We start from the raw sequence: 25,849 nt of genomic DNA on the forward strand, positions 1-25,849 counted from the left end.
CTTCCACACGGTTAAAGGCTTTCCACCGCGCGGACGCCGTGACCTCAATTCACTTTAACGACCGTTTCTCCGTTGTTCGCGCTTCGTCGACATCGTGCTTGTTTGGTAGTCCCAACCGTCTGCGGCTGGGTTAGCAGCAGCAGCGTGCTGCCATCAGTACGTCTGTCCGTCCGTGCGCGCCTACGTCACGACGCATTACCGTACTGCGCACCCTCCGCTGCCGCCATTTTGACGCCCGTGCTGCCACCGCCGCCGCCGCCATCACACATGCCGCCTCTTCGTCTTCTTCCGAAGTCGCCGTTCCACCGGGAGCGTCCTCGCCGTTGGCGTCCGACCGACACAGCGTTGGTCCCTCCAAAATGAATTCGGTTCGGTTTGTGTCGCCCCCCGAGAGCTCCAACAGCAACGTAAGGTCCCAGTGGGACCTCAACTGGGACGTCGTGTAGCCTTCCTGGTCTGGAGGACCTCAACTTCAACGTGTAGTTAACGCAACAACGACTCATTTTGAGGTAGAATAACGACGTGGTAACCAAACGACGGATTTGTGATGACTGCACCGATTCGTGGTCAACTACGACGGCGTGTAGTAATACAACTAAAAGACGGCTTTCAGGTAGTACAACTACTGCGTGAACTGAACTGAGTTGAATAAGTAATGGCTACAACATGTAGTAAAACGATGTATTTGGGGGAAAAAATAACAAAACAGTAGTTATCGGCACAAATGTTTGTTTTTTCCTAGTGCGGTGTTGGAAAGTAATTAAGTACAAATACTTAACCATACTTGACTATTTTACTACGTGGACAACTGTATACTTTTACGCGGTATATTGTAAACGGGTAACTGTACATTACTCAGTCTACTATATCAGGAAAAATAATGTAAAGAAGTTTAATTAGTCAGTGTACTTTTTGCAGAGTCAAAGTAACAATACTTGATGTAACTCGAACATGTCTGTAGTAACCCAGCCACAATGTGCAGTAACACATATGTGGATTAAAGTACTGTATGCTTGTAGGCTTCGTGTACAAGTTTATGGTAACAATTATGGCAATTGTGTTTGAGGTAGTTAGTACTGCGTGTATTTGTCTAAAGAATTTTAACTACAACTTCACAAAATGGGCAGATGCTCGCCTTTTATTTTGGGGGGGTGTAGATGCTACATGTACCGCAGTGTTTTTATTGTTGCCTTACTGTACTTGAGCATGTTATTTTTCAAGAACAAAGAGCTGAGTCCCAGCGCTGTAGCCCACTACACTACATTAACATACTTGAGTATTTTATTTTTCGGAAAACTTTCTTTTCTTGTCCTTATTACACGTTCGAAATAAAGAATTCAAGCAATATATTTATCACTAGGGGTGTTAAAAAAAATCGATTCGGCAATATATCGCCATACTACAGCACACAATTCTCGAATCGATTCAATAGGCAGCCGAATCGATTTTTAATATCCATTTTTGATGGAAAAATATTCAACAAAATGTCTAACTTTCATACCTTGAGCATGGAAGAATGTTATATTAATGGAACATTAAACCATAATATTTTATTTCAATGCCGTTTTAACATGAATAAGGTTACAACCTGTTTGTTAAAAGTTATAAAACGGAAGTTTCGGATCAATAAATAATACATTTTCATACAAATCTTACAGTGTACATGTACAAGTTTACTGAATGGTATTTTCTAAAATTGAGTAAAAAAAAAAATCGCAACAATCAATTGGAAATTCATATCGGGATTAATCGGTATTGAATCGAATCGTGACCTATGAATCGTGATATGGATCGAATCGTCAGGTACGAGGCAATTCACACCCCTATTTATCACATACTTAATATACACAATTTCACTGTAACTTTTTTTTTAAACTTCTGCAGGTGACGCACCACCGAAGAAAACATACAAATAATGACTAAAGGAGGACTGTACATCTACTTGCACTTTTTTTTTTAACAAGTATCTGTACTTGTGCTAAACTACAGTTAGTACATTTACAGCTACTGCTTAACTACAATGTGTAGTAGCACAACGCAAATTTAAAATACTGTAGGCAGCTACTACATGTCAATGGTAACACACCAACGACAATGCATTTGAATTGGTACCGTTTCATTACATTATGGTTTTATTTAGAAAAAAATCAATTTTATTTCCTTGTACTTCCATGTACTTTTAGTATATTACACGGGGCATGTTCAATGGGAAAAAAGAAGTTGATACTTACCCAATCATTTAAAAGTACCGTCATATGTTTAAAAGAGCTGTAATTGCAGTACTGTGCTTCTCTGAATCTTTATTAATTTGACTCACTATTACAATGTGGTCAGTCTTATACTGGCCCATGCCTACTTAAACAGGGTTTTTCCTGTGTACAAAATTCAGAGGCGGCCACCTCCAGCCTGAGCTGAGCTCGGCAGCAATGTATTATATCTGCAGTTGCAGTGTTTCGCCATTGTGGGGGCGCTATATCAACAGCAGTGCATCGGAAATACCTGAAGCAACAGCCGAAGAAGAAACTGTTGTTTGTTTATTTTTTTAATATATATTTTTAAACTTTAATGTACCGAAGAAGAAACAGATCATGACACAACCATTCCCACGCCCGTTTCCTGGTTGTGAAGCAAAGTCATAAAAAGACAGTATATACAATAAACATAAGTGTTTTACAACAATGCTGAACTATATTTACAATTTAATATGTACGAGTTGTAGTTAAAAAAAAAATGGCAAAAAAATAATAATAATAATGGCAACTTTGTATTTGGATACTACTATACTGTTGAAAGTACCTCAATACCAATACTGAAACAAGACAACAAAACAAAGTAGTGGAATTCTAGATGGTAAAACTGAAAAACCAATTATATATTATCAGTTAAAAATATTAGGCATGGTGTTAGATTGGTCACTCATTTGTAATATTACCAAAGTGACTGAGCAATAGTATCATTTTGTGGAAGAAAATTGAACACGTTTTGAAATAGGAGGCTTGTTTAAAAAATATAAAAATTGCTTCACATGAAGATGAATCATAACCAGATCGTCTTATCTGAAGAATTGTTCGGTATCTGCTTTGTACAGCAAAATATCTGGCTGTATCAAGGCTCAAAATAACTTTTTAATTTTTCACTTTGCAGAGCTTGTATTACTAAATCAATGACTTTATTTGAGCAACAATTTTTTTGCAGTTTAATCCGTGACCTGAAGCAACGGTTTTATTTGACAATAAAAATATAACTGAAAGGAACAATTTGTTTCCTCCTTCGTATAATCACATTTTTATTTTTAAATTCACGTTGTGCTTAGAAGCAAACTATTTTCTGGTCTAGAAACATTTTTGTGGGCCAATTTCAAATGCAGTTTGGTTTAAATTTTATTTCTGAATAGGTTGCATGTGTGGTCCTCTTCCAAAGCTAAATTGATTTTGTTTTTAAATATAAAAATATACTATAATGTAATTTTTGCACTGTATCAAAATACTTTGGTTGTATAGATACTCAGTGCAATGCAACCCTAGCCTGAGTAAAGTTCCATAATGGCCAAAAATTAGTGAATGATAGCAAACACAGAATAATGCAATATTAAAAAAAATAAAATAAAAAATTCAGCGAGCTTCCAGGGTCATCAGTATGTGTTAAGCTAAATTAAATACTAAACAAGTTAATAGTTATCTAAAGTTTTCTACTGAATATAAAGTTTTTCAACATTTTTTCACTTTTTTTTTTTTTTTTTTTAATAAGTGTAGGGATTTCCCAGTGTCAGCATCATTATTTATAAAGTGGAAATTCAAATAGATCCAGAAGTGAAAAGTTCATGTATGTCACTGTGCAACAATTGCATTTGAATGTAGCTAATTTGGGGTTTTCATTAAGGTGCATAAAAAGTTTCAAAAGATCTTCGCAGATGGTGAAAAATTGTCTGAATACGTTCAAAATACCTAAATTGGCCTTCAGATTGGTCAAAATGCCAAATATCGGCGCCGATAATCGGCCTGGGCCGATAATTGGTCAATCCCTAGTTCTCTCAAATAAAAATAAATGAAAAGCCCATTCGCCATCTTTGGAAAAGATTGGTTTATTTTTAAAGGGATCGGCCCATGCCCCAAAATTAAGGAAATCGGGGACGATAAAAATCAGCTGGCCGATTGATCGGTGCAAATAAGCAAACGCAGTCGCTAATCACTATATTGTGCAGGGATTTTAGCGGGCCTTTCAGTCAACTTGATCGAAAAAATGATCTGAATAGCAATTTGGGAATTTGGCACAAGTGAAGCACGGTCGACTCACAGGCAAGCCACCATTTGCTGCATGACGTGTTGATCATCTCCCCGAGACAGCAGACAGGCGTGTCCTTTTGCAAACATGCTCAGACATGTTCATTGTATTTTGTTGTTTTCCATCTCTTTGGCCTTAAACGACATCTCGAGCATGTGCAGTAGTGCGTCATACAAACTCAATGTTCTCTTTCATTGCGGATTATTGTAAACAGCTTGGCTTAGTCGTTTATATCATAATGACGACAGTAATTGCTGAGTCAAAACAACATCAAAATACAGGTAATTGCCAATAAGAATTCATGTTCTTTGGCACAAACTGAAATAGATTGAATAGTGAACCCTCGCAGGTTCACAAAAAAAATGATCATTACGCTTACAAATGAATGCCATACAGATGATCGGATTTGGGTGGCATGATGGGGGAGTCCGTGTTACAGTTCTGACTCAGGTTGGCAATTCAAATTTGGTTTGCGGCCTTCCTGTGTGCAGAATAAATTGCTTGTTATTCCCCGCCTCAGGCTTTCGCCCACATTCCACAAACATGTTTGTAAAAGGCCCGCCATAACACTCTGAGCGATGAAAGCCGAACCCAACTGAACTTTTGCCAGGTTTGGCAACTCGTTTGGATGAATGGCCAATTGTCGGCCACTGGTTTTGCTGCGATTCAAAATTCGAATGGTGGTCAACAATATAGCAGATGGAACAGCCGATCAAAAATGCACAAACCTTCACACACTTAAGTGTTATATCACTTAAATGTTAACTGTTGTGTTGGTACTTGTAGGTGTCATGTCTTTGCTTGTGTGAAGCACATTTGAGTTGCCTTGTGTATGAAATGTGCGATACAAATAAAACAAATTATTGATTCCCTTGGACACTTGAAGTGGCTGAAAAATTGCTAACTTTATCGTTTCTAGTGCTGTCACTATCATTTTTTTTTTTTTAATAGAAATCGATTAATCTATCAAGGGCAGCACGGTGGCTGACTGTTTAGCACGTCCACCTCCCAGTACTGAGGACTCTGGTTCGAGTCCAGGCTTCGGCCTTCCTGGGTGGAGTTTGCATGTTCTCCCCGTGCCTGCGTGGGTCTTCTCCAGGTACTCCGGTCTCCTCACACATACCAAAGACATGCATGACATATTAATGGGTTTTATGTCACAGAAGAGGCGGGACTTCCGTGATTTTGCACATGAATTTGGTTCCGGTCTGGGTTGCGAACGCGCAACCGAGGGGCACAAAGTCGGGAGCACAAGTATTTTGACGGAGCCCACACATCGCAAACCGAACCGGAACCAAAGCTGATGTGCAAAAACAGTCCCGCCTCTTCCGTGGCATATACCCCCATTGGGCGCTCCGAATTGTCCCTAGGTGTGCTTGTGCGTGTGGATGGTTGTTCGTCTCTGTGTGCCCTGCGATTGGCTGGTGACCAGTTCAGGGTGTGCCCCGCCTACTGCCCAAAGCCAGCTGAGGGGGGGGGTTGATGTACTATGTTACCAGTTCGGTCATTGATTACCAAAATAAAAACAGAATTTGCAAATATCTTATTTTAATTAAACACAGAAGATAATCAAGTCTTCTTTCATAAAGGAGTAAATAAAAAGGCTCCAAACGATTACTGTTATTAATAGTTGTCGGATCAATTTGATCATCGATTCATTTTGACAGCTCTAATCATTTCCTAATTCTGCAGAAGAGTTGTGCCATTATAATGTTGCCTCAAGATTGAAATTCTGTTTAATTTTTAGACAAAAAGCGAGTGGTAAAAGTTTGCTGCCTGTATTCATCCCGCTGAGGGCCAAACGTTTGCGATCAGCGAATGTTGATTCCTCGTCAGGATTTGTTTAAGGTAGCAAACATTAGCCAATAGTTTTCATTGTTTTTGTCGCAAGAAAATGTTCCAATTCCAAATTTCCTTGCGACAAGAAAAAACTGTCAGCGACTATTCAAAGTGTTGGCGTATGCCTTTGCAACCTCCAACGAACCCTGACGAAAAATCAATATTAGCTACCTTCGCAGATGTTTGCCGCTCAGTGGGATACAGGCACAAATACTTTTGAGTAGGCCAGTTTGGTTTACAAATTGATAGCTATAAAGCTACGTTGCAGTTGGAGGTGCAGCAGCCACAAAGGTAAGTTTTTGTTTCAGTTAATCACTGTTATATTTGTTTTAATTTTTGCTTTTGTGAAGAACTAAATATTTTAATGTCAGACTAATGGTAATGACCTGATTTTCCAATTTTGATCAATGGCAGAGTAACAAAAGTTGTGATTTTATAGCAGATAGAGACTGAACATGATTTTAGAGAGGTGTTTTGTTTTTGCATTGCGGTGGTATCTGATCACAATATAAGACAAAATACCATCTTGAGCGATACTCTGATAACAAAAAGACGTTTGTTTTGAATTCCTGAAAAGACGTGATTTTGTTTTGGAGATGCAAGGATTCTAAACATAAACGTGTTTTACAACAATAGTTCACTGTAATTATAATTTATGTACCTGCTGTTGGAATTTAAACCATAGCGAGTCTGTTCTCAAAATGCGCAAGTGTGTGGCAAAAAATAACCAAAGGTAATTTTGTTTGCCCGCGTTGCTCCGAGTATTGGTTAGTTGGAGACTTAAATCAGGAATCAGAAACCCGTTTGGAATCTGAGAATTACTTCTTGGGTACTGAATTATGTGAGGACTACAAGTTTCCTACACACTTTATGAAGTTATAAATTTGCTCAAATTATTTGGTGGTAAGTCATCTTATCATTGTTGCATCGGTTACCTTTTCTCCACTAGGATTTGGTCATGTGCTATAATGCTGACTATACCAGTTGTTTTTGTTTTTTTCCCCCCCTGTCATTTGAGCAACAAAAAGATGTGACTAAAAAAAATAAATAATAAAAATCTGCATGTAATTGCTTAGCTACTTTTAGAATAGGCCCAATGGGCTATTTGGTTGTTTGGCTATTATTTGTCCTGTCATTGGAAGTCAGTCTGTTTATTTACATGTGCCTTGATGGTAGCCGGTACATTGTTTGTCTATGTGCAATTAATGTCATTGACTGGTGACCAGCGTAGTATGTACCCCACGTCGAGCCCAAAGTTAGCTGGATTCAACTCCAGCTCACCTACAGGTATATGACCTTACTGGGGATGTGGGAGCGAAAGAAAATGGATTCTTTCATCTTGCTCACATGAAAAAAAAACTTAGACTTGCAGCAAAGCATGCACAACTGTTGGTAAAATGCCAGGCTAAATAGGTGAGGCTAGCTTACACACACAAACACACAAAGGTGAATTCTTGTAAAGCGCAAACCACAAACAGTCAGGGCTATTTACTTGGGTGAGGACCAAGCACTGACAAGATTAATGGGAGAAAAAAATGTATATATCCACCCACAATGTTATTAATATCCTAAATGCCACTGCTGAAATCTTTGCTACTGTTCCCTGCCTGACAAGCTAGCCGGCTAACAGCCAAATGGCCAAAGATAACCATGTGCAGAGCTAGTTAAGGTACTACTGATAACTGTAGTGTACTTTCTCCATTACTGTCCCAAATGTGTCCATTTCAGCTGACAAAACTCAGTGCACACCAAATAACCTTAAGGTTTTTGTTAGCTTATACACCAAACTACAAAATAAACCTGTACAACATATTTCTATTTATGAAAAACAGCTTTTGTGCCAACGTGCTTTTCAACAAATATTTCCGGATTCACCTTTTGTTCGTTTTCTTCTTCGTTGTCATCTCCAGCCGCGGTTGGAAAAGCGGCGTCTTCATGCCAATAACAGTGCATGACCGCCACCAGCTGGACAAGAGCGGCAATGGATGAAAAGTCTGGTGTGCAAGTTTGTAATGTTGACCGGGAAAATTCCGAAACGTGAAATCATATTTAATCAAGTGGATGTTGTTGAAAGATGGAATTAAGCCAAGTGGTATGGAATTATGTTGACAAATACAGAATTATCTTAAATTGTAGTGATTGAAAATGTATGCATTGAATGATGTGAAATGATATGGAATTTAAATTATACTTAATTATATTGAACTAGGTCAGTTGATCTGAGTAAAAAACGATTTTTATTTTATTTTTTTGTATTTAAGAATTGTGGGGATGTTGGAAATCATTCCCTAGGTAAACATTTTGGAATTTAGATAATGATTTTTGAAATGAGTCATTGGAAATTAATGGAGAAGGAGAATTATGTGGAATGTGAACTATATATCAGATAGAATGGCAACGTGAATTGAACGAGGTAAAACTTTATTTTTTTAGGTTGTTTTCACGAAAATTATATGAACTCTTTATCCCGACAGAAACGCATACCCGAGGAAATGTTGCTGGTGAAAACTGCAACATGTAGTGTAAAAATCGCAGCAACACCCCCCCCCCCCCCCCCCCCCCCACCACGCCCCGCCCCCTCTCAACCATATGTGAGAATTGGGGGAGTACTGAAAATGGATCCTCAGGTGAATTGAATGAGCGCAGGTAATCAAAATGTTGAGTTGTGTGAGTCAGGAATGAGAAAAATAACGAGCCATGAATCGTGCATTTTTGGAACATGTAGAAGCAGCAATGATTTGAATATGTCGATAATTGGTAAAGTAGTCGAAGGACAATATATGGCGGACTAAAATGCTCTGTACTCAGAGCTGGACTGGCCATCTGGCATACAGGGCAGATGCCCGGTGGGCCGGTGTCTTTTGGGGACAATGTGTTACTATTCAATTATTATTTTCCTCCATTTTAGCCCAAGAGACTGGCCTACAATTTACAAGGAGCAACAATATAACTGAACCAATAAACATGAGTGGTTGAGCTATGTGGTAGCCAAGGGTGGGCAGCAATCGGGTGGCGCCAGTCAAAATGCCAGGGCTGATGATTTGTGGCAGTCCAGCCCTGCCTGTACTATATAACAAAATTATTTATTGAAACCATACGAACCACCGATTTTCTAGCATTTTATAATATTCAAATGGGAACGTGTCATGAATGAAAAAAAAAAACTTCACTGCCATCTGTTGCCTTGTCAGAGCTAGGAATGTAACGATATCCAAACATCACGATACTGTATGGAGGTTGGCCATACAAAAAAAAGGTCACGATATTGTAAAAAAACAAAACAATATCGTGCTTTTGTACATAACAGCAATGCGTATAAACAACCTATAATCTCTAATAATACTTAATTTTGATGCACTCGATTCCTAAGCATATTGTGTGACCCTTCATCTGACCATTAGTGTGGATTTTAAACAAAGAAGGGCCAAAACATGCCTTATGAAAATTAAACTGCACTAAGAAACTAGCCACCAGAGGGTGGTACAACTACACAAATGGAAATCAACCTGACTTTTTTTTTTTTTTTACAGATGTGCTGCTTTTAAGAGCATGAAATGACGATATATTGTGGCGGTCTTTATATCGCGATATTGCCGTTATCGTTACACGTTAGCGATCGCACAAACTTGATGCTCACTATTTTTTATTAGCCGTTCAACCTTGGCGGAGGTTCTTGTTTTTGTCAGTGACTGTGTATGAATTTGTTAGAAATAAACTTTTTTTAATTAGTCACATTAAAACATTCACATGGACAAGCAAATTAAAAAAGTGCTAAGTGTGCAAAACCCAAGCGAGCGGTCCAATCAAGTTCACACGTGAATGACTGCGTCCTCATCCTCTTCCAGTCTGTCCACACCTGACCCCTGACCTCCCTGGGTGCCACCACAAGGGTCCACAATATACCTGTAGTCTCCGCCGATAGCCAACGCAGCGCCGGACGCCACCATTGGCCAGTCCTGCTCCTCGTCCTCCCGCCACCAGGGGGCACTTAAGCCGTCGACCTCTTGTGGGTCGCCGGGTTCCCCGTTGGCCTCCCCGCTGACCTCCCGACCTTCGCCCTCCAGGTTGACGTAGTGGAAGGACTCCATGTGCGATGCGGCGGCAGAGGCGGGTGAAAAGCTGAGCCGCAACTCCTCCAGTAGGACAGCCAGACGCTGGAACGTGGGCCGACATTTGGGCACCGGACTCCAGCAGCTGTGCATCACGTCGTAGCTGACGGGCAGGCAGGTCACATGACGTCAACAATTGGCACAATATCACACACGAATGTTATGAGAAGTTAAATAGGAAGCGAAGATCACATGAAATGGTTATAATATAGCTGAGGGGTCACACAAAGTTGGCAACAAGGTTCATTTTAGTTGACGAAAACTAGAGGTGTTAGCCGAAAAGTTTTTAATGGTAATTAACTCATTTGCTCATAAAAACGTATTAATACGTTTTTTTTAAATGTTCAAAATGTCCCAAGGACGTATTTATACGTTTTTTTTTAATGCTAGAGCATACAGAAGGCTTTGATGCAGCCTCTCATTCTACAAAGAACTGTTGAAGAAATGTTAGTTATTACACAAACGGCCAGCAGGTGACAGCAGAGTATAAGAGATCAACCAGGGCCATGTTGAAAACAAAAAAGCTCAATTACTCAGAATTCTAAATAGATTTGTGAATAATGATGAAACTTGGCTATTTAATGCTAATTGTTGCAAAACGGAAACAGAGAGAAATATACTTTTTTTCCTGATGAAAGAAGAGACTTTAATCTTTCTTTTGGACATTAGGGAATTGTATTGGTGACCCCGACATCCGCCTCGTTGAAGTTTCCGAGGCTGATAATTTGATCGAATTGAGCGACATGGCGAACTTCGCTGGTCTCAAGTTACCGGAGTTTTGGGAGTCGGCCGCGGCGACGTGGTTTGTACAAGCTGAAGCTCAGTTTGCCATCCGGGGAATTACGGACGATTTCACGCGCTACTACAACGTCGTGTCCACGCTCGGGAGCTCCACGGCGGCCAGAGCCGTGAGTTTTATCACCTCTCCCCCGGCACGGGATATGTACGCGGGGCTCAAAGCGTACCTCCTTAAGACCTTAGAGCTTTCACGGCCAGAACGGGATCGCCGCCTTTTCGCCATCCAGGGCCTGGGGGACAGTAAGCCGTCCGAACTAATGGAAAAAATGCTGAACCTGCTTGGCGCGGAGGAGCCGAACTTTTTGTTTATTGAACTGTTTCTGCGCCACATGCCTCCTCATGTCCAGACAGCGCTAGCGAACACTACCATCTCCGAGCCACGTGCTCTGGCGGAGGAAGCTGACCGTTTTTTCCTGGCCACCCAGCGTTACAACCACGAGGTCTTGGCCTCTGCGCGCGCCTTCCCAGTCCCAATGTAGCGAGTAGTGACGGGAGTTGGAGGTGGAGTGTTGAAGCCCGGAGCCAAAGACTGGCGTTTTATTGACATCAGCTTCTCAGTGTTTAACAGCAACAACAACTCTACTCTGCTGGAGGCTAACAGCCCAACTAACATTCCTCCTTTCATCCTTTCCAACTCCTCCCACCCGGAACTCCCCCTTCGTCCCAACGTCCCGTGGATGAATTATGTTCCCATCACAACACAAGCCCCCCCAGAATTCACCCATAATCAAACTCCGGATGACGGTGCGGCAAAACGGCCCGACCCCTGCGGGTAAAGGACCCAGGGAGCGAGGGCGGGAGGGGCACAGCAGAAACATCAGAACAGTTCCGCACACCAACTGGCGGGGATGCAGGAACAACTGGAAGAAACCCCGCACGGTCCACAAGGCACATCCCAGGGGGGCGGCCGCGGCGGGGGGCGCGGGGCAAGTCCAAGGGCCAGGTCAACATGAGCCGGTTTAACTTGCAACCCGGTGTCGGAGCCCCGAAGCAACTGGGTGCCACGGTCGGAAGCCTGGTCGGCCGCCATCCGGGAAAAGTCGAGGCCCAGCTGTACCGTGTTGACGGCTGCCCTGGACAGACAATCCGCGACCACATTGTTCTTGCCAGCAATATGTCCGGATGTCTGTGGTGTATTCAGATATGAACGATAGCTGGCGCTGTTGCCACGCGGACCACAGCTCAGACAACTTTGACATGGAGAAAGTGAGGGGCTTGTGATCGACGAAGACCGTGAATTCACGGCCCTCCAGGATGAATATCTGAGTGGTCAGAGTGTGGAATTCTCCAAGAAGCCGCATCAACACGTCGCCATCTGAGAGCGGGCTGGCGAGGCCCTCAAACGTCTCCACATCACACCCACAAGCAACAGTGGAAAACGTCAATGCGTCCACCAGGTTTTTTTTTGTTTTGTTTTTTTGCCCCGACAAGATGGCGTGCACTGGTGTGTCTGGCAACTCTCTTGTCTTGGCTGTTTGTTGATGGTGCTGTGAGCTGCAGCAGCCGTCTTTGTCTTTCTTTTTGTCATGTGGCGTTTCGTCTTTTGTGTGGACCCGATTTGGACTGGACTGTTCTCGGCGGTTTGGCCGTGATATTCCTCGCGGGACGGTGTTGGTGCCCGGCGGCTGCGCCCATTCAGCGGCATGCCTGCACTAGCACGGTTTCTGTTGGGCGAGTGTCGGGGCCATCCGACTTCCCCACCGGGCACCTGTGGGTGGCTTGTGTCTTTTGCGCCAGGAGACACGCAACATTTTTCACAGCCCCTCTGCACGGAGAAGTTGTCGCTGCTGGACAGTCTGCGCTGATGAGCTGGATGGATGGCGCTTATGGAGTGGACTGTTCTCGGCGTTATGGCCGTGATATTCCTCGAGGGACAGTGTCGGTGTCTGGCGGTTGCGCTCATTCAGCTGCATGCCTGCATCGGTACGGTTTCTGATGGGGGAGTGTCGGGGCCATCCGACTGCCCCACCGTGCACCTGCTTGTGTTTTTTGCGCCAGGAAACAGGCAGCATTTTTCACAGCCCTTCTGCTCGGAGGAAATGTCGGCGCCACTGGACAGTCTACACCGGTTAGATAGGATGGATGAGGACGCGAACGTCGCCGCTGGGCACGGTGGTGTACGCGGGTCGTGGAGTGGATGGTGGTTCGGCGCTTGGAGGAGAGGCAGTTTGGATGGGACTGGAAAATTGGACCACTTTTTTGTATGTATGGTGCTTATCGCGAACGCAGCAGCTGCTTGTTTATGAGCTAGCTTATAAGCAAACTTAGCTTGTAGCAAATGTGTGTGACGTCATGCATGCTGAGATCACGTCTCTGATCAACTGCTGAAAGGAGACTGATTCTGTCCTCTTTCATCTAAAAACTGCTTCAAACATCAAAGCGTATGTAGGGATGGAAGAATGTTGATTTGTTGTGATTGTATTGTATTGGTGTTAATGTTTTATGTTATGTTTGTTTTTTTTTGTCTTTCTGTAAAGCGCTTTGTGACAGTTCGGGCTGTTTGAAAGCGCTATATAAATAAACTTGAGTTGAGTTTTGGTAGGTTCCATGTTTTTATAGCAATAGAACACAATATTCTATGGGCCTTGCAAAATCAGTCAAAAATCCAGTAAAACAGCCGGGAGTCAACGGGATTGCGTCTGTGAAAATGGTGGCAAGTGAATTAAAATTAAAAATATGTACTGTTATGCCACTAGATGGCATAATTGCATTTGTAAGACACTGGTGACAGCTCAGTGCATTGTTCCTTTCGACATGTAGTATCTTGTGAAATTGTGCACATTTTTCAAATTGTAAAATACAACTTGACCCCAGTCTTCACAAATATATGCATTATCATTAAATGTATTCCTGATAAATTTTGACGTGGACGTGCCTGCTGCGTTGTACAGGCTTTACAAATAAGGGGTGGTCAAAAAATAAATAAAAAATTGTGGCGTTAAAAGGAACTTGAAATGAACTGAAAAATTAACACTCATTTTGACACCTCTAAAGAAAACTAACAAAATTCAAAAAACAATTTTCATTAACGAAATAAAATAAAATAAAAAATGCTTTAAAAAACAAAACAAAAACGAACTGCTTTTTATATTTAAAAAATTATAATTATAGGAAAATGTCCTTTGTTTTTAGTCTTTGGTAATTCATTCAAGGAAAACTAATACTGACTAAGAGAACCGCCCTGAAAACTAATTAAAACTAGCTCAATTTAAAAGACAAACTCAAAATGAAATAAAAACTACAAAAATTAAATAAAAACTAACTAAAATGAAAATTCCAAAACCATAATAACCCTGATTGGTAGTCATTACGATGTCACACATCATTTGGCATTCTTATGACGTGTGACTCACATGTCTTGTCTGCACTCGGCAGGTTTCTTGAGGCGTTCTCCACGGATCAGGTACTCGTAGACCTCAGAGTTCTCCACGCCAGGATACGGCGTCTGGCCCCGGGTCATCACTTCCCACATAGTGACGCCAAAGGCCCACTGACACACACAAAAAAAAAACAATCACCTCACTGCTTCATACACACACACACACACACACACACACACACACACACATATACATATATATACATACAGTGGAACCTCTACTTACGAACGTCTCGTCATACGAAATTTTCGCGTTACGATACGCCTCAACGGGAAAATATTGTCTCTTGTTAAGAAAGAAATTTCTAGATACGAAAGGTAAAAATGCATTACCGAACGCAACATACTTTCGGATATGGCTATTTCCTACCATAGGTACCGACGAGCGTAAATACTAGATCGGTGTTTGTGCATCGTTCTGGCATCCCATTGGCTAAGAGGAACCTACCATAGATATGAGCGTATACTAGATCGGTGTTTGTGCATGTTTCTGGCATCCCATTGGCTAAGAGGAACCTTCTACCATAGGTATGAGCTTATACTAGATCGGTGTCTACACAGCGTCCTCATCATTCATCCCGCGGCCCATGAGGTGTTCCGATAGTTTTTCGTAAATGTATGAACTAACCAACTAATTTGTGCAAACATTCAAACAATTGGTAATTGATGAAGGCACAGTAAGTTTTTAATTGCGACGAGACGGGCCTTTTTTTTTTTTGAAAAAGATGCCTCGCCATACCGGAAGTTTCCATGAAGTTTCAGAATTTGTTTAAAAGAATCGCCCAGAAAAAGTGTTCACCAGTCGGGCGTTTGCTCACTAAGATGATGTTTGCCTTGGACATTTCCGAAGGATTGTTTAAAAAAATAAATAAATAAATAAACTAAAATAAAAAACATCCAGTCTTCTCCGGGTACTCCGGTCTCCTCCCACATTCCAAAGACATGCATGGCAGGTTAATTGGGCGCTCCGAATTGTCCCTAGGTGTGCGTGTGAGTGTGGATGGTTGTTCGTCTCTGTGTGCCCTGCGATTGGTTGGCAACCAGTCCAGGGTGTCCCCCGCCTACTGCCCAGAGCCAGCTGAGATAGGCGCCAGCACCCCCCGCGACCCTTGTGAGGAATAAGCGGTCAAGAAAATGGATGGATGGATGGAAAAAAACATCCATGGATCAGTTCTTTACAAAACGCCAGGCAAGAAAAAAAAAAACACTTCTGCGAGAGAGGAACATGAACCAAAGAGGGCAAAAAACGATGAGGACAGCAGTTAAAAAGGTAAATTACCATCATTTTTATTCTTTACTTTATTCTTTGTTTTTTTACGTTATGCACAACTCTCATTTATTGTGCAATAATCTAATTGTAACATGTATTTGTTACATGTTTTGATACATTTTTATGCTTTATAAAACATTTATGTCTGAATTTTGGGAGGCTTGGAACGGATAAGGGCATTTACAAGGAAAATGCGTCTCTACTTACAAAATTTTCTACTTAAGAACTTTCTTCCAGAACCAATTAATTTCGTAAGTAGAGGTACCACTGTGTGTGTGTGTGTGTGTGTGTGTGTGTGTGTGTGTATATATATATATATATATATATATATATATATATATATATATATATACACACACACATACACATATATATATATATATATATAAGTGGCGAATATATATTGTGTGGAAATTGAAATTGAATGAATTGAAATGAATGGTTTCTTAAAGGAATTATTTGGCATTATCTTTGGATACACTGAATTATGTTCGGCCCCCCTCATTGAAAGACATCCCACTCCGCCAGTGAGCATGTGTGCGTGTGTCGTACCACGTCGCTCTGCGTGGTGTAAACGTTGTCGGCCAAGCTTTCCAAAGCGATCCACTTGACGGGAAGCTTGGACACGGACCCTTGCCGGTAATAATCTCCCGAGTAGATCTTCTTGGAGAGACCAAAGTCCGCCACGCACACCACCATGTTCTCATCCAGCCTGACGCACACGCAGAAGAGAGCGGCATCACAATAAAAATCAGCGAGACGGGCGGGAGGAGCGTCAAACGAGGACTGACATGCAGTTTCGGGCTGCCAGGTCTCTGTGGATGATATTGCGACTGCTCAGGTAGTCCATCCCCTGGGCCACGTCCAACATGAACTGAACCAGCACGCGCGCTGACAAGTCCTGATTGGAAAAAGAAAGCAATTCATCAAATTAAGGAAGAAAAAGACCGGCAATCATTTCGGAATAAGTTAAAGGGGCCAGATTTAGCGCCATCTAGTGGTACACTAATTCATTAAAAAAAATAAAAAAAAACATGACTGGATTGATTTCAAAAATACGACCGTGTATTGGGGCCACGTATAAATATATAGATATTTTTTTTACAGGGGGGTCATATTCCGAGAAAAAAAACAAAAATATTTGCGACTTTATAAAGTGGCAAATTTGCGAGTTTATAAAGTGCCAGATTTGTGAGGAAAAAAAATCGTAAAGTTTATAAATTGGCACAAAATGCAAAGAAAAAAAATCGTAAATTTATAAAGTGGCAAGTTTGCAAGTTTATAAAGTGGCTAATTTGCAACAAAACAAAACAAAAAACCTTGTCAATTTGCGAATTTAGAAAGTGCCAAATTTGCGAGTTTATAAATTTGGCAGTATTGCAAGGAAAAAAAAAAAAGCTATTTTTATAAAGTAGCAAATTAGCGAATGTATAAATTGGCAGAAAACACAAGAAAAAAATTGTAAATTAGCTATTTCAGAAAGTGGCAAATTTGCAAGAAAAAAAAATCGCAAATTTGCGAATTTATAAAGTGGCAAATTTGCGAGTTCATAAATTGGCAGAATTGCGAGGAAAAAGAATTGCTGTTCTTATAAAATGGCAAATTTGCGAGTTTATAAATTGGCAAAAAATGCAAGAAAAAAAAAGTAAATTTGCTATTTTATAAAGTGGCAAATTTACAAGAAAAAAACTTGTATATTTCATACTTTATCAGAACAAAAACCTTGTTAATTTGTGAATTTATAAAGTGGCAAATTTCCGAGTTTCTAAAGTGCCAGATTTGTGAGGAAAAAAAAAAAGAAATCGGAAATTCTCTATTTTATAAAGTGCCAAATTTGCAAGTTTCTAAAGTGGCAAATTCGTGAGAAAAAAAAACTCGTAAATTTGTGAGTTTATAAAGTGCCAGATTTGTGAGGAAAATTTGCTATTTTATAAAATGACAAATGTGCAAGTTTATAGTGACAAATCTGCAAGACAAAAAAAAACTTGTAAAGTTGCAAGTTTGGAAAGTGGCAAATTTCCCACAAAAAAAAATAAAATAAATAAATTTGCTATTTTATAAAGTGGCAAATTTGCCACTTTTTTTTTTCTTCCTGTAAGAAATGTATATATTTCTTGGTGTCCCTGATACGCGGCAATCCAATTACCCAAACGGAGACGTACAAAGGGCTGTTCTCCGAGCCTGGACAGGAGCAGGAACGTGTGCAGGTCTCCGTGCTTCATGAAGGGCAAGACCACCATAGGGACGGGCAAACGCTGAGCGTGGCGCCGGTGCAGACTCACTCCTGGCGGACCCAAACGTGACGTCAGCGGAGCCTTCGAAAAAAGGGTCGAGTGCAAAAAAACAAAACAAACAAAAAAAAAAAAACGACGTGAGCGCTAACCGATAAGCTGGATGACGTTGGGGTGGTGGAAGTCCTTCATGTAGGCCGCCTCCTTCAGGCACTGCTCGATGTCACCTGACGACGTGATGTCGGCTGGACACCACATCATCATCATTATCATCATCATCATAACACAATTCACGTGATCGGAGGCGAAACTCACATTTCAGAACCTTGACCGCCACCTTCTGGACGTGCGAGTCGTCTGTCTTCAGGAAGGCCTCACGCACTGAACCAAACTCGCCTGAACAAGAATACGCATTAACATTCTAATACCACGCTAAGGCATGCACGGTGACATTTTTCCAACAGACGTGATTGTGACCTTTGCCCAGCATGTGCCCAAGCACCAGCAGCCTCTCGGGAATCAGAACATCCTTCAGTTTGTTGTTGAGGTCCTCGCTGATGCCCAGACTGTCCACTAGAGGGGACACATACACACAGCAGAGCAGTCAAACTTAAAAAATACCTAATAATAATTAAAAATAAATAAAAAATTGACAGCAACATTCCTTGATGTTAAAGTAGGGCTGTAACTAACCATTATTTTAATGATTAGTTTGTTGATTAATTGATGAAATGGTAAAAAATAAATAAAAATAAAAAATACTTCAAACGATGGCGGATCAAAAGTGCCAAAATAATTGAATACACCATTAAATAATTAAATAAATGTGTCAGGAAAAAAATCTGTCATTTATGATAGCCTCCAGCAAACCCGCGACCCTTGTGAGGAGTAAGTGGTTAAGAAAATGGATGGATGGATTTATGAATTAAATAAAGAATTAAATAAACCAATAGTAAATGTGTCATCATTTACAAAAAATCATAGATAATTTAATTAATTACCGACACATTGATTTAATTATTTAATGGTGTATTCATTAATTTAATTTTGGCACTTTTGGTCCGCAACACAAAACAGGGCCAAAAAAATGTGTAATGATTCAGTTAGTGGTTTGGTGTAACATGTCAGAAAATGGTTAATAATTGCTTTCCAAAGTAAGTACAAAGCAAATGTTTCATTTCTATTCCAACACAAAACAGTGGGGAACAATTTTGTTGATTCATTTTTAGGCAGATTAAAACGACAATTGGCATGCTGATCCGAAAATAAGCAGTCCGTATTTTTTCCTCGCATGTTCAATTTCTGTTTTTATTTCCTATTTTTGAAGCAAAAGGGAAAAGAACTGAACTCACGTGTCGAAACTTGCATGCCGCCGGCATTTCGGTTGAAGGAGCGAGCGGCCGTGAAGGAGACGAGTGTGTCTGCGGCGGGCGGGAAAACCCAACTGGAGACGTGGGAAAAGAAAACTTTTCACATACAACGCAAGACAAGCAGGACTCGGCTTTTCCCACGACTTCCTGTACCCTAAGTGTCTTTCCTTCCCGCCTCGCCGTGCAAACATGGAGAAGAGCAGCGCCAGCACGGTCAGTGCCAGAAGGGCAAACAGGACACCCACCCAAATGTGCTTGCGCTCCGTGCGGGCGCCTGCGGACAGCGGCCGGCCGCCTGCGTGGACCATAACAGCGTTCGTGAGCGTGACGCGAGCGCCTCATTACCGGGCCGACACACCTGCGGCGGGCAGGAGCACCACGGGGGCGCTCCAGGGGCCGCATCCCACAGCCGTGCACGCCGACACCTGGACGGACGAGTTGAAGAAGCGGCTGGCACCCGACAGGCGCGCCCACGGGTCCTTGAACAGGAGAGGCTCCTACAAACACAAACACACAATCAAGTCGAATGGAGAGTAGCGCTGTGCAAGTCGTTGAAATTCAATTACAATTTCAATTACACAATGTACAATCAATCGAAATTCAATTACAAATATTACACAATGCACAATCAATTGAAATTCAATTATAATTTCAATTACACAATGTGCAATTCATCAAAATTCAGTTAATGTGCAATTAATCAAAATTCAATTACAATTTCATTACACAATGTGCCATTCATCGAAATTCAATTACAATTTTATTTACACCATGTAAAATGACTTGAAATTAAATTTCAATTATTACACAATGTGAAATTCATCAAAATTCATTTACAAAATATAAAATTAATTGAAATTCAATTACAATTTCATCACCTAATGCAATTCATTAAAATTAAATCACAATTTCAATTACACAATGTGCCATTCATCGAAATTCAATTACAAAATATAAAATTTATTGAAATTCAATTACAATTTCAATTATTACACAATGTGCAATTCATAAAAATTCAATTACAATTTCAAGTACACAATGCGAAACTAATCGAAAATTTAATTAGTTTCAATTATACCATACACAAAAAACAATGGTTGACCAGCGTTATCAGTCTGCTATCATGAAAGACACCATTTACTGGCAAGAAGCTGATGAGATTTTGGATCATTTTCAATTAAAAAAGGTATTAATCAATGATCAACAACAGTTATCTATTAATGCACTACTCAATGACTCAATTACTCTCGTCCTGCGTGCCATCAATGACGGCGACGACCTCACCTGTCGCTCCTCTCCCACCATCCATTGCACCTTGTAGGCCAGCAGCTCTCCCTGAAGCTCCTCCTCCCGAAGCTCCGCCCACTGGAGGCTCAGCTGCCGCTCGGACAAGTTGAAGGTGAGGTTGCGAGGGGCCGCCGAGGGCACTGCGGGGACAAACGGAGCGCGTCTTCGCGTAATCGCCGTAACCATCCGCCGCCCTGGTTTGAAGATCGCTCACCTGACTCGGGCGTAACAAAGTGCGTCCAGGGGGAGAAGGGCGATGCCCCCACATCATTGCGACAGGAAACTCGCGCGCTGTAGTTGGAGTGGCGCCTCAGACCGGCCAGGACGCAACTGTGAGGAGGGACCGACACCGACAACTCGGGCAAGACTGCACTGCCGGGAGACGACGACTTTTGCACCTGACGGGCGAAAACGGACCCCAGGAAAATTAGGAGTGTGACGATATATCCACATCACAATAAATCGTGATACTTTGTCCCCTCATGGATTATCGATACGCCTACGCAAGTATTGTGATATTTGTACAGCTCCATTGTTCATGACTTATTGAGCAATTAGTTGGCGCCTCATAAGAGTGGCGGGGAAATGGATGCAAGTCTTCACGCGAATAAGACTCATCAGCTTAGTTTTTTTATTATTATTATATACATTATCCATCCATCCATTGACTTGACCGCTTATTCCTCACAAGGGTCGCGGGGAGTGCTGGAGCCAATTTTACCGATTTACCGTTTTTTTTATTTATATTTTTATATACGTTATATATATTTATATATATTATGTATTTATAGTATATATTATTTTTATTATAATATTATGAATTATTATTTTATTTTGTTATTATTATTTATTGATATCTATTTTATTATTTTATTTCTATTTATATTTTTTATTATAAGATTATGTATTATTATTATTATTATTATTTTTACTATGCAGCCATTTTGATCCATCTCAGGCCATTTGACCACTTGCTGTCGAATGATGATGACATCACAGTGACTCAGGTCTCGGGTTACAACCAATCACAGCTCAGCTTCAGAAAACAGGTGAGCTGTGATTGGTCGTTTCCTGAGCAACTGTGATGTCATCTTCAGTCGTCGGCAAGTGGCAAAATGGCCGCCCCGAGATAGATTAAAATGGCTGCATTTTGCTACTTTTTAACGATTCATCAGAATTTTGACTAGTGAGGTCACACAGAACATATTATTGTCAAGAAACGTTGACGGTTGACTTGCGCTAGCGTGCGCACATACCTGGACGACGCAGGTGGACAGCTGGGAGTGGCCTGTGAATCCTGGTTGCCACGACAACAAGGCGTCATTATCCACCATCTTGGCGACCTTCAGCCCAGCGGGAGGCGCCGGCAACGCTGCCACGAGACGAGATTTTTCCGATGACGACAAAATGCCAACAAAAAGGCACACGATGCGAACAAAATCCGCCGTTAGCCGCACACTAACGCTCACCTTTGATGTAGACGGTCCTGGTTCTGGACACGGAGATCCCGCGAGCGTTGCGGGCCTCGCAGTAGAACTTGACCGTTTCGTTGACACCTGCGTGTGTGGCGATGACAAATCACGCGAACTCACGACGCGACGTCAGGCGACGTCAGGTCTTACCGGCGAGCCGAAGGACAGAGGGAGACGGCGTGGCGCCGCCCTCCCGGATACCTCCCAGCCACCACAGAACCTCCACGGGCTCGGGCGGTCCCACGGCAGCGCAGGAGAGGTTGAAGGGCTGCCCGGGAAGCGTGGACACGTCCTGAGGCTCCTGCACAAAGTGCGGGACGCCTGCGAAAAAAGACGCACGACTGTGAGGGCCGCCGGAGCGAATTTTCCCCGTTTGGGATTCCTCCTCACCTTCGACCGTGATCCAGGCCCGTTCGGACGAGTATGTCCAACCGTGGAAGTCCACCTCGCACCAATACTGACCCGCGTCTTGCTGCTGGACCGACTTCACACTGAAACACAAAAGTGAGAGACTGGACGCGAGCTCGGATTTGGACAAGGACTTGGACTGGGGCTGAGGTTGTGGACACCGCTGTGCGAGTGTTCATTTTCATCAACCAAAACAAAAAAATGATTTTGTCAACGCACATTTTTCACCCGACGAAAAGTAAACTAGGCTGGACTAAAACCATCATTCATAAACAATAAGTAGGACTCAATCAGTATGCATTAAATCAGTATAATCAGATTTAATAATTTTAGTTAATATTTATATTATTATTATTAGTTTAATAATTTAATTTAGTATTAAGTAATTTATTACTAATTTTATTAATTTAATTTTGTAATTTATTATTATTATTATTACTAATTTTTATTTTTTTTATTTTTATTTTTTTATTATTATTATTATTTTTTCCGTACAGCTCAGAATTGTTCATTCGGTAGTCTTACCGATTCAACGTCTTATCATCATTGCTCTTTTTTTTTTTCTTTTTTTTTAATTTGTGTGTGTGTGCGTTTGCGTGCGTGCGTTTGCGTGCGTGCGTGCGTGTGCGTGCAAATACGTATAAATTTATACTCATTAATTCACCTAAAGCCTTATAAATATCCCATTACCCTTCGCCTTAACCAGGTACTTCAGAATCTTGCCAGAGTCGTGAAGTTTAAATGGTCAGAAGATCAGAGAAAAGGTCAGAAAAAAATAAGGAGAAAAGAAAGATAAATCAAAGTGAAATCCAGCACCGACCAAACACTTCCTGCCTTCCCCATGATTACAAAATCAAAGTCTTAAGCCAACCCCGGAAGCCTCTAAATTCCAGCAAATTTAGTGAGATCTCAAGAGACCAGAGGAAAAACTAAAGAGAGGAAGGAGGGAAGGATCGATAAGGCAGAGTGAGATCCATAGAAGCCAGTACATCCAATCCATCAAAGTGAAATCCAGCACCAACAAAACCCCTCCTGCGTGGTTACAAAACCAGAGTCTTATGCCAACCCCAGAAACCTCAAACTTCCAATAAATTGAGATCTCAAGTGACCAGAGGAAAAACTAAAGAGAGGAAGGAGGGAAGGATAGATAAAGCAAAGTGAGATCCACAGACCCAGCACCCACTGATTCAAGGGGCTGTGGGAGGGAGAGGCTACTTCTGTTGAGTTTCAGTAGATGCTGGTGCGACGGATCTGGCATGCATAAGGACCACCACCAAAGAAAGAAGCCGTCAACCGCGGTCCAGCAAAGCGAGCACCGCCCCCCCCGAAATCCCCAGGCCGCGGCAGCACCAAGGCCACCCCCAAGCCACCCGAGCGGACACCGGTCGGCGAGCCGACCCAGACGCCCGGAACACCCCCGCCCCAGCCCCGGCCCACATCCCCGAGCCCAAGGCCGCAGAACGAGGCCCAGCGGGCCCCCACAGCGCCCCACCGGTCCCCAGCCCCCATCCCCCCACGACCCCCCCGCACCCCACCCAAACCCGCCACCCGCCACGACCCAGGCCCCACCACCCCCGGCCCCCAAACCCCCGAACACACCCCAACCCCCAACACCCAACCCCCCACCCACCCATACCTCCACCCCCCCCAAACAAGCCCCCCCCCCTCCGACGACCGCCAACCCCCCCCGCGAACCCGGCCCCCCGCGAGCCCCCCCCCACCCCCGGAAACCGGCACCGGGTAGCAGCGCAGAGAGGGAAAACGTGCCCACCCCACCTCCAGCCGTGCGAGAGTAGCCCAGCGGCGGGAGGGGGGAAGCGGAGGAGGAAGCACCAGGGGAAAAGGCGGAACACCAGAACACCGAGCCCGGTGGGGAGAGGCCCCGGTCGTCACGCCAGCGTACTAGTGACACCTAACCCTGTTACTGAGTCCGCCAGCTCGCCGACTGGCGAGCTCTACCCTTACACCGTGAATGTGGCCCCCACCCAGTGTATATACAAGTGTGTGCGTGTGGTGCATTAAAATTGGGAGCAGGTGAGTCGGAGCAGAGGGAAAAAATTTCCCCTACTCCGACACACCCGCATCCCCCCAAAAAAATTAATATGTATATGTGTGGTGCATTAAAAAAGGAAATGGAGGGACAAAGTGGTGGGGCAGGGACACAGATGGGGGGGGCCACAGCGCTGCCAGGCACTGCAGTCCATCCCCTCTGATGGCTCCCCGCCCCAACTTACCCCTCCCCTTGGACATGAAGTGCATTAAAATTGGAGGGGAGTTGAAGGGTGAAGACGGTGTTTCCACCCTTCCCCACCCCACCAAGAAATGTGTTGTGTCCCCTATGTGTATATTTACAAAGTGTATAGTGCAAAACTAGTGAAGTGAGTAAGGGGGGGGGGGGGGGGGAAGACGACAAGAAGGCGAAAGGGCGGCTGCAGGGCAGGACAGGGGGGGAGGGAGGGCGACAAGGGAAAAGGGACCGTGAGGCAGAGGAGGATGGGCGGGAGGAGGCGAGGAGGGAGAGGCGACGGGGGGGAGGAAGGGGAGAGGGAGCCACGGGGCACACCAGAGGCCCACCCGCCCCGAACCGCGCCGGGACGGCACCGCCCCGGGCACCAGGGAAAGCACCCCAACACCGCACCCCACAGGGGGCCCAGGGAGCGGCCAAGACGCAACCGCTACCGAGCAGACAACGGTGGGGGGGGGGGGGGGGGGGCGGGCAGAACCACCCCCGCCCGACCACGGGGGACGGCGTCAAGAAAATTGACTAATTAGCATGCAGTAACACCAAGTGTTGATGCTTAGTGCCCACTAGAAATAAATCTTAAGGAGTTAGCGAGTAAAGTGTCGTATAGTGTGGTATGCTTGAGCCCACTAGCAGCAACTAGGTTCCTGACTATATAAAAATAAAAACAATCAGATACAAAATACCAAATACAGAAGCAGCGAAAACAGAAGTTGTAACGATGTGGTGGCTCTCGTTAACAGGCAGAATCTTGGCAGGATTAAGTTGCCAAATTAAGATTAAAATATTCTATGTACATAGACCATATTTGTTTAAATCTTGATACTTGATTTTTATTTAAGGCAGAGATTTTTTCCATTGAGATATAATTTATTAGTAAGTTTAACCAGTGGTCGATATTCAGAGATTGTTTATTTTTCCAATTGACGGATTATTTTTTTAGCAATAGTAAGGGCTATAAATATAGATTGGGATTGTTTACATGGTAGCTCAGTTATTGTTAAGTCACCTAGTAAACACAATCTTGGAGATAAAGGAAGCCTACAGTTTAATATATCAGCGAGCTTTTCCAAGATTTTAGTCCAGAAATGCATCACTGGAGTACATGACCATAAAGCATGAAGATAAGTATCGGCAGTGTTTTGTGAGCACTGGAGACAAAT

The 25,849-nt window shown here is 42.8% G+C and overlaps 3 protein-coding genes across 7 annotated transcripts in view; 1 reads left to right on the plus strand and 2 right to left on the minus strand.

Annotated features, from left to right (window-relative positions):
* mgaa (MAX dimerization protein MGA a) overlaps positions 1–467 on the minus strand; it is a 46,081-nt gene extending 45,614 nt beyond the window's left edge. For 3 of the 4 annotated variants that reach the window (XM_077539004.1, XM_077539005.1, XM_077539002.1), the window contains exon 1: positions 1–204. The gene's annotated coding sequence lies outside the window, so the exon portion shown is untranslated. The other variant, XM_077539003.1, reaches the window with a different exon arrangement.
* Positions 49–15,260, plus strand: LOC144031658 (uncharacterized). The gene is made up of 2 exons (XM_077539010.1): positions 49–5,380; positions 9,966–15,260. Exon 2 carries the CDS (start codon positions 10,973–10,975, stop codon positions 11,504–11,506), a length of 534 nt encoding a protein of 177 aa, XP_077395136.1. The 5' UTR covers positions 49–5,380; positions 9,966–10,972; the 3' UTR covers positions 11,507–15,260.
* The window catches only part of tyro3 (TYRO3 protein tyrosine kinase), a 26,447-nt gene continuing 9,324 nt past the window's right edge, over positions 8,727–25,849 (minus strand). For both annotated transcript variants that reach the window (XM_077539007.1, XM_077539006.1), the window contains exons 3-19: positions 22,427–22,527; positions 22,187–22,357; positions 22,034–22,120; positions 21,821–21,936; positions 20,779–20,962; positions 20,562–20,704; positions 19,636–19,774; positions 19,431–19,572; positions 19,260–19,351; positions 18,385–18,480; positions 18,223–18,303; positions 18,060–18,152; positions 17,839–17,960; positions 16,468–16,577; positions 16,229–16,388; positions 14,381–14,517; positions 8,727–10,332 (exon numbers count right to left, since the gene is read on the minus strand). In XM_077539007.1, coding sequence (XP_077395133.1) covers positions 9,930–10,332; positions 14,381–14,517; positions 16,229–16,388; positions 16,468–16,577; positions 17,839–17,960; positions 18,060–18,152; positions 18,223–18,303; positions 18,385–18,480; positions 19,260–19,351; positions 19,431–19,572; positions 19,636–19,774; positions 20,562–20,704; positions 20,779–20,962; positions 21,821–21,936; positions 22,034–22,120; positions 22,187–22,357; positions 22,427–22,527 — 2,377 coding nt within the window. In that variant the 3' untranslated portion in view covers positions 8,727–9,929. The remainder of the gene's footprint in view (positions 10,333–14,380; positions 14,518–16,228; positions 16,389–16,467; positions 16,578–17,838; positions 17,961–18,059; positions 18,153–18,222; positions 18,304–18,384; positions 18,481–19,259; positions 19,352–19,430; positions 19,573–19,635; positions 19,775–20,561; positions 20,705–20,778; positions 20,963–21,820; positions 21,937–22,033; positions 22,121–22,186; positions 22,358–22,426; positions 22,528–25,849) is intronic.

Source organism: Festucalex cinctus, chromosome 12 (assembly GCF_051991245.1).
Source record: "Festucalex cinctus isolate MCC-2025b chromosome 12, RoL_Fcin_1.0, whole genome shotgun sequence".
In the NCBI taxonomy this organism is placed as follows: Eukaryota; Metazoa; Chordata; class Actinopteri; order Syngnathiformes; family Syngnathidae; genus Festucalex; species Festucalex cinctus.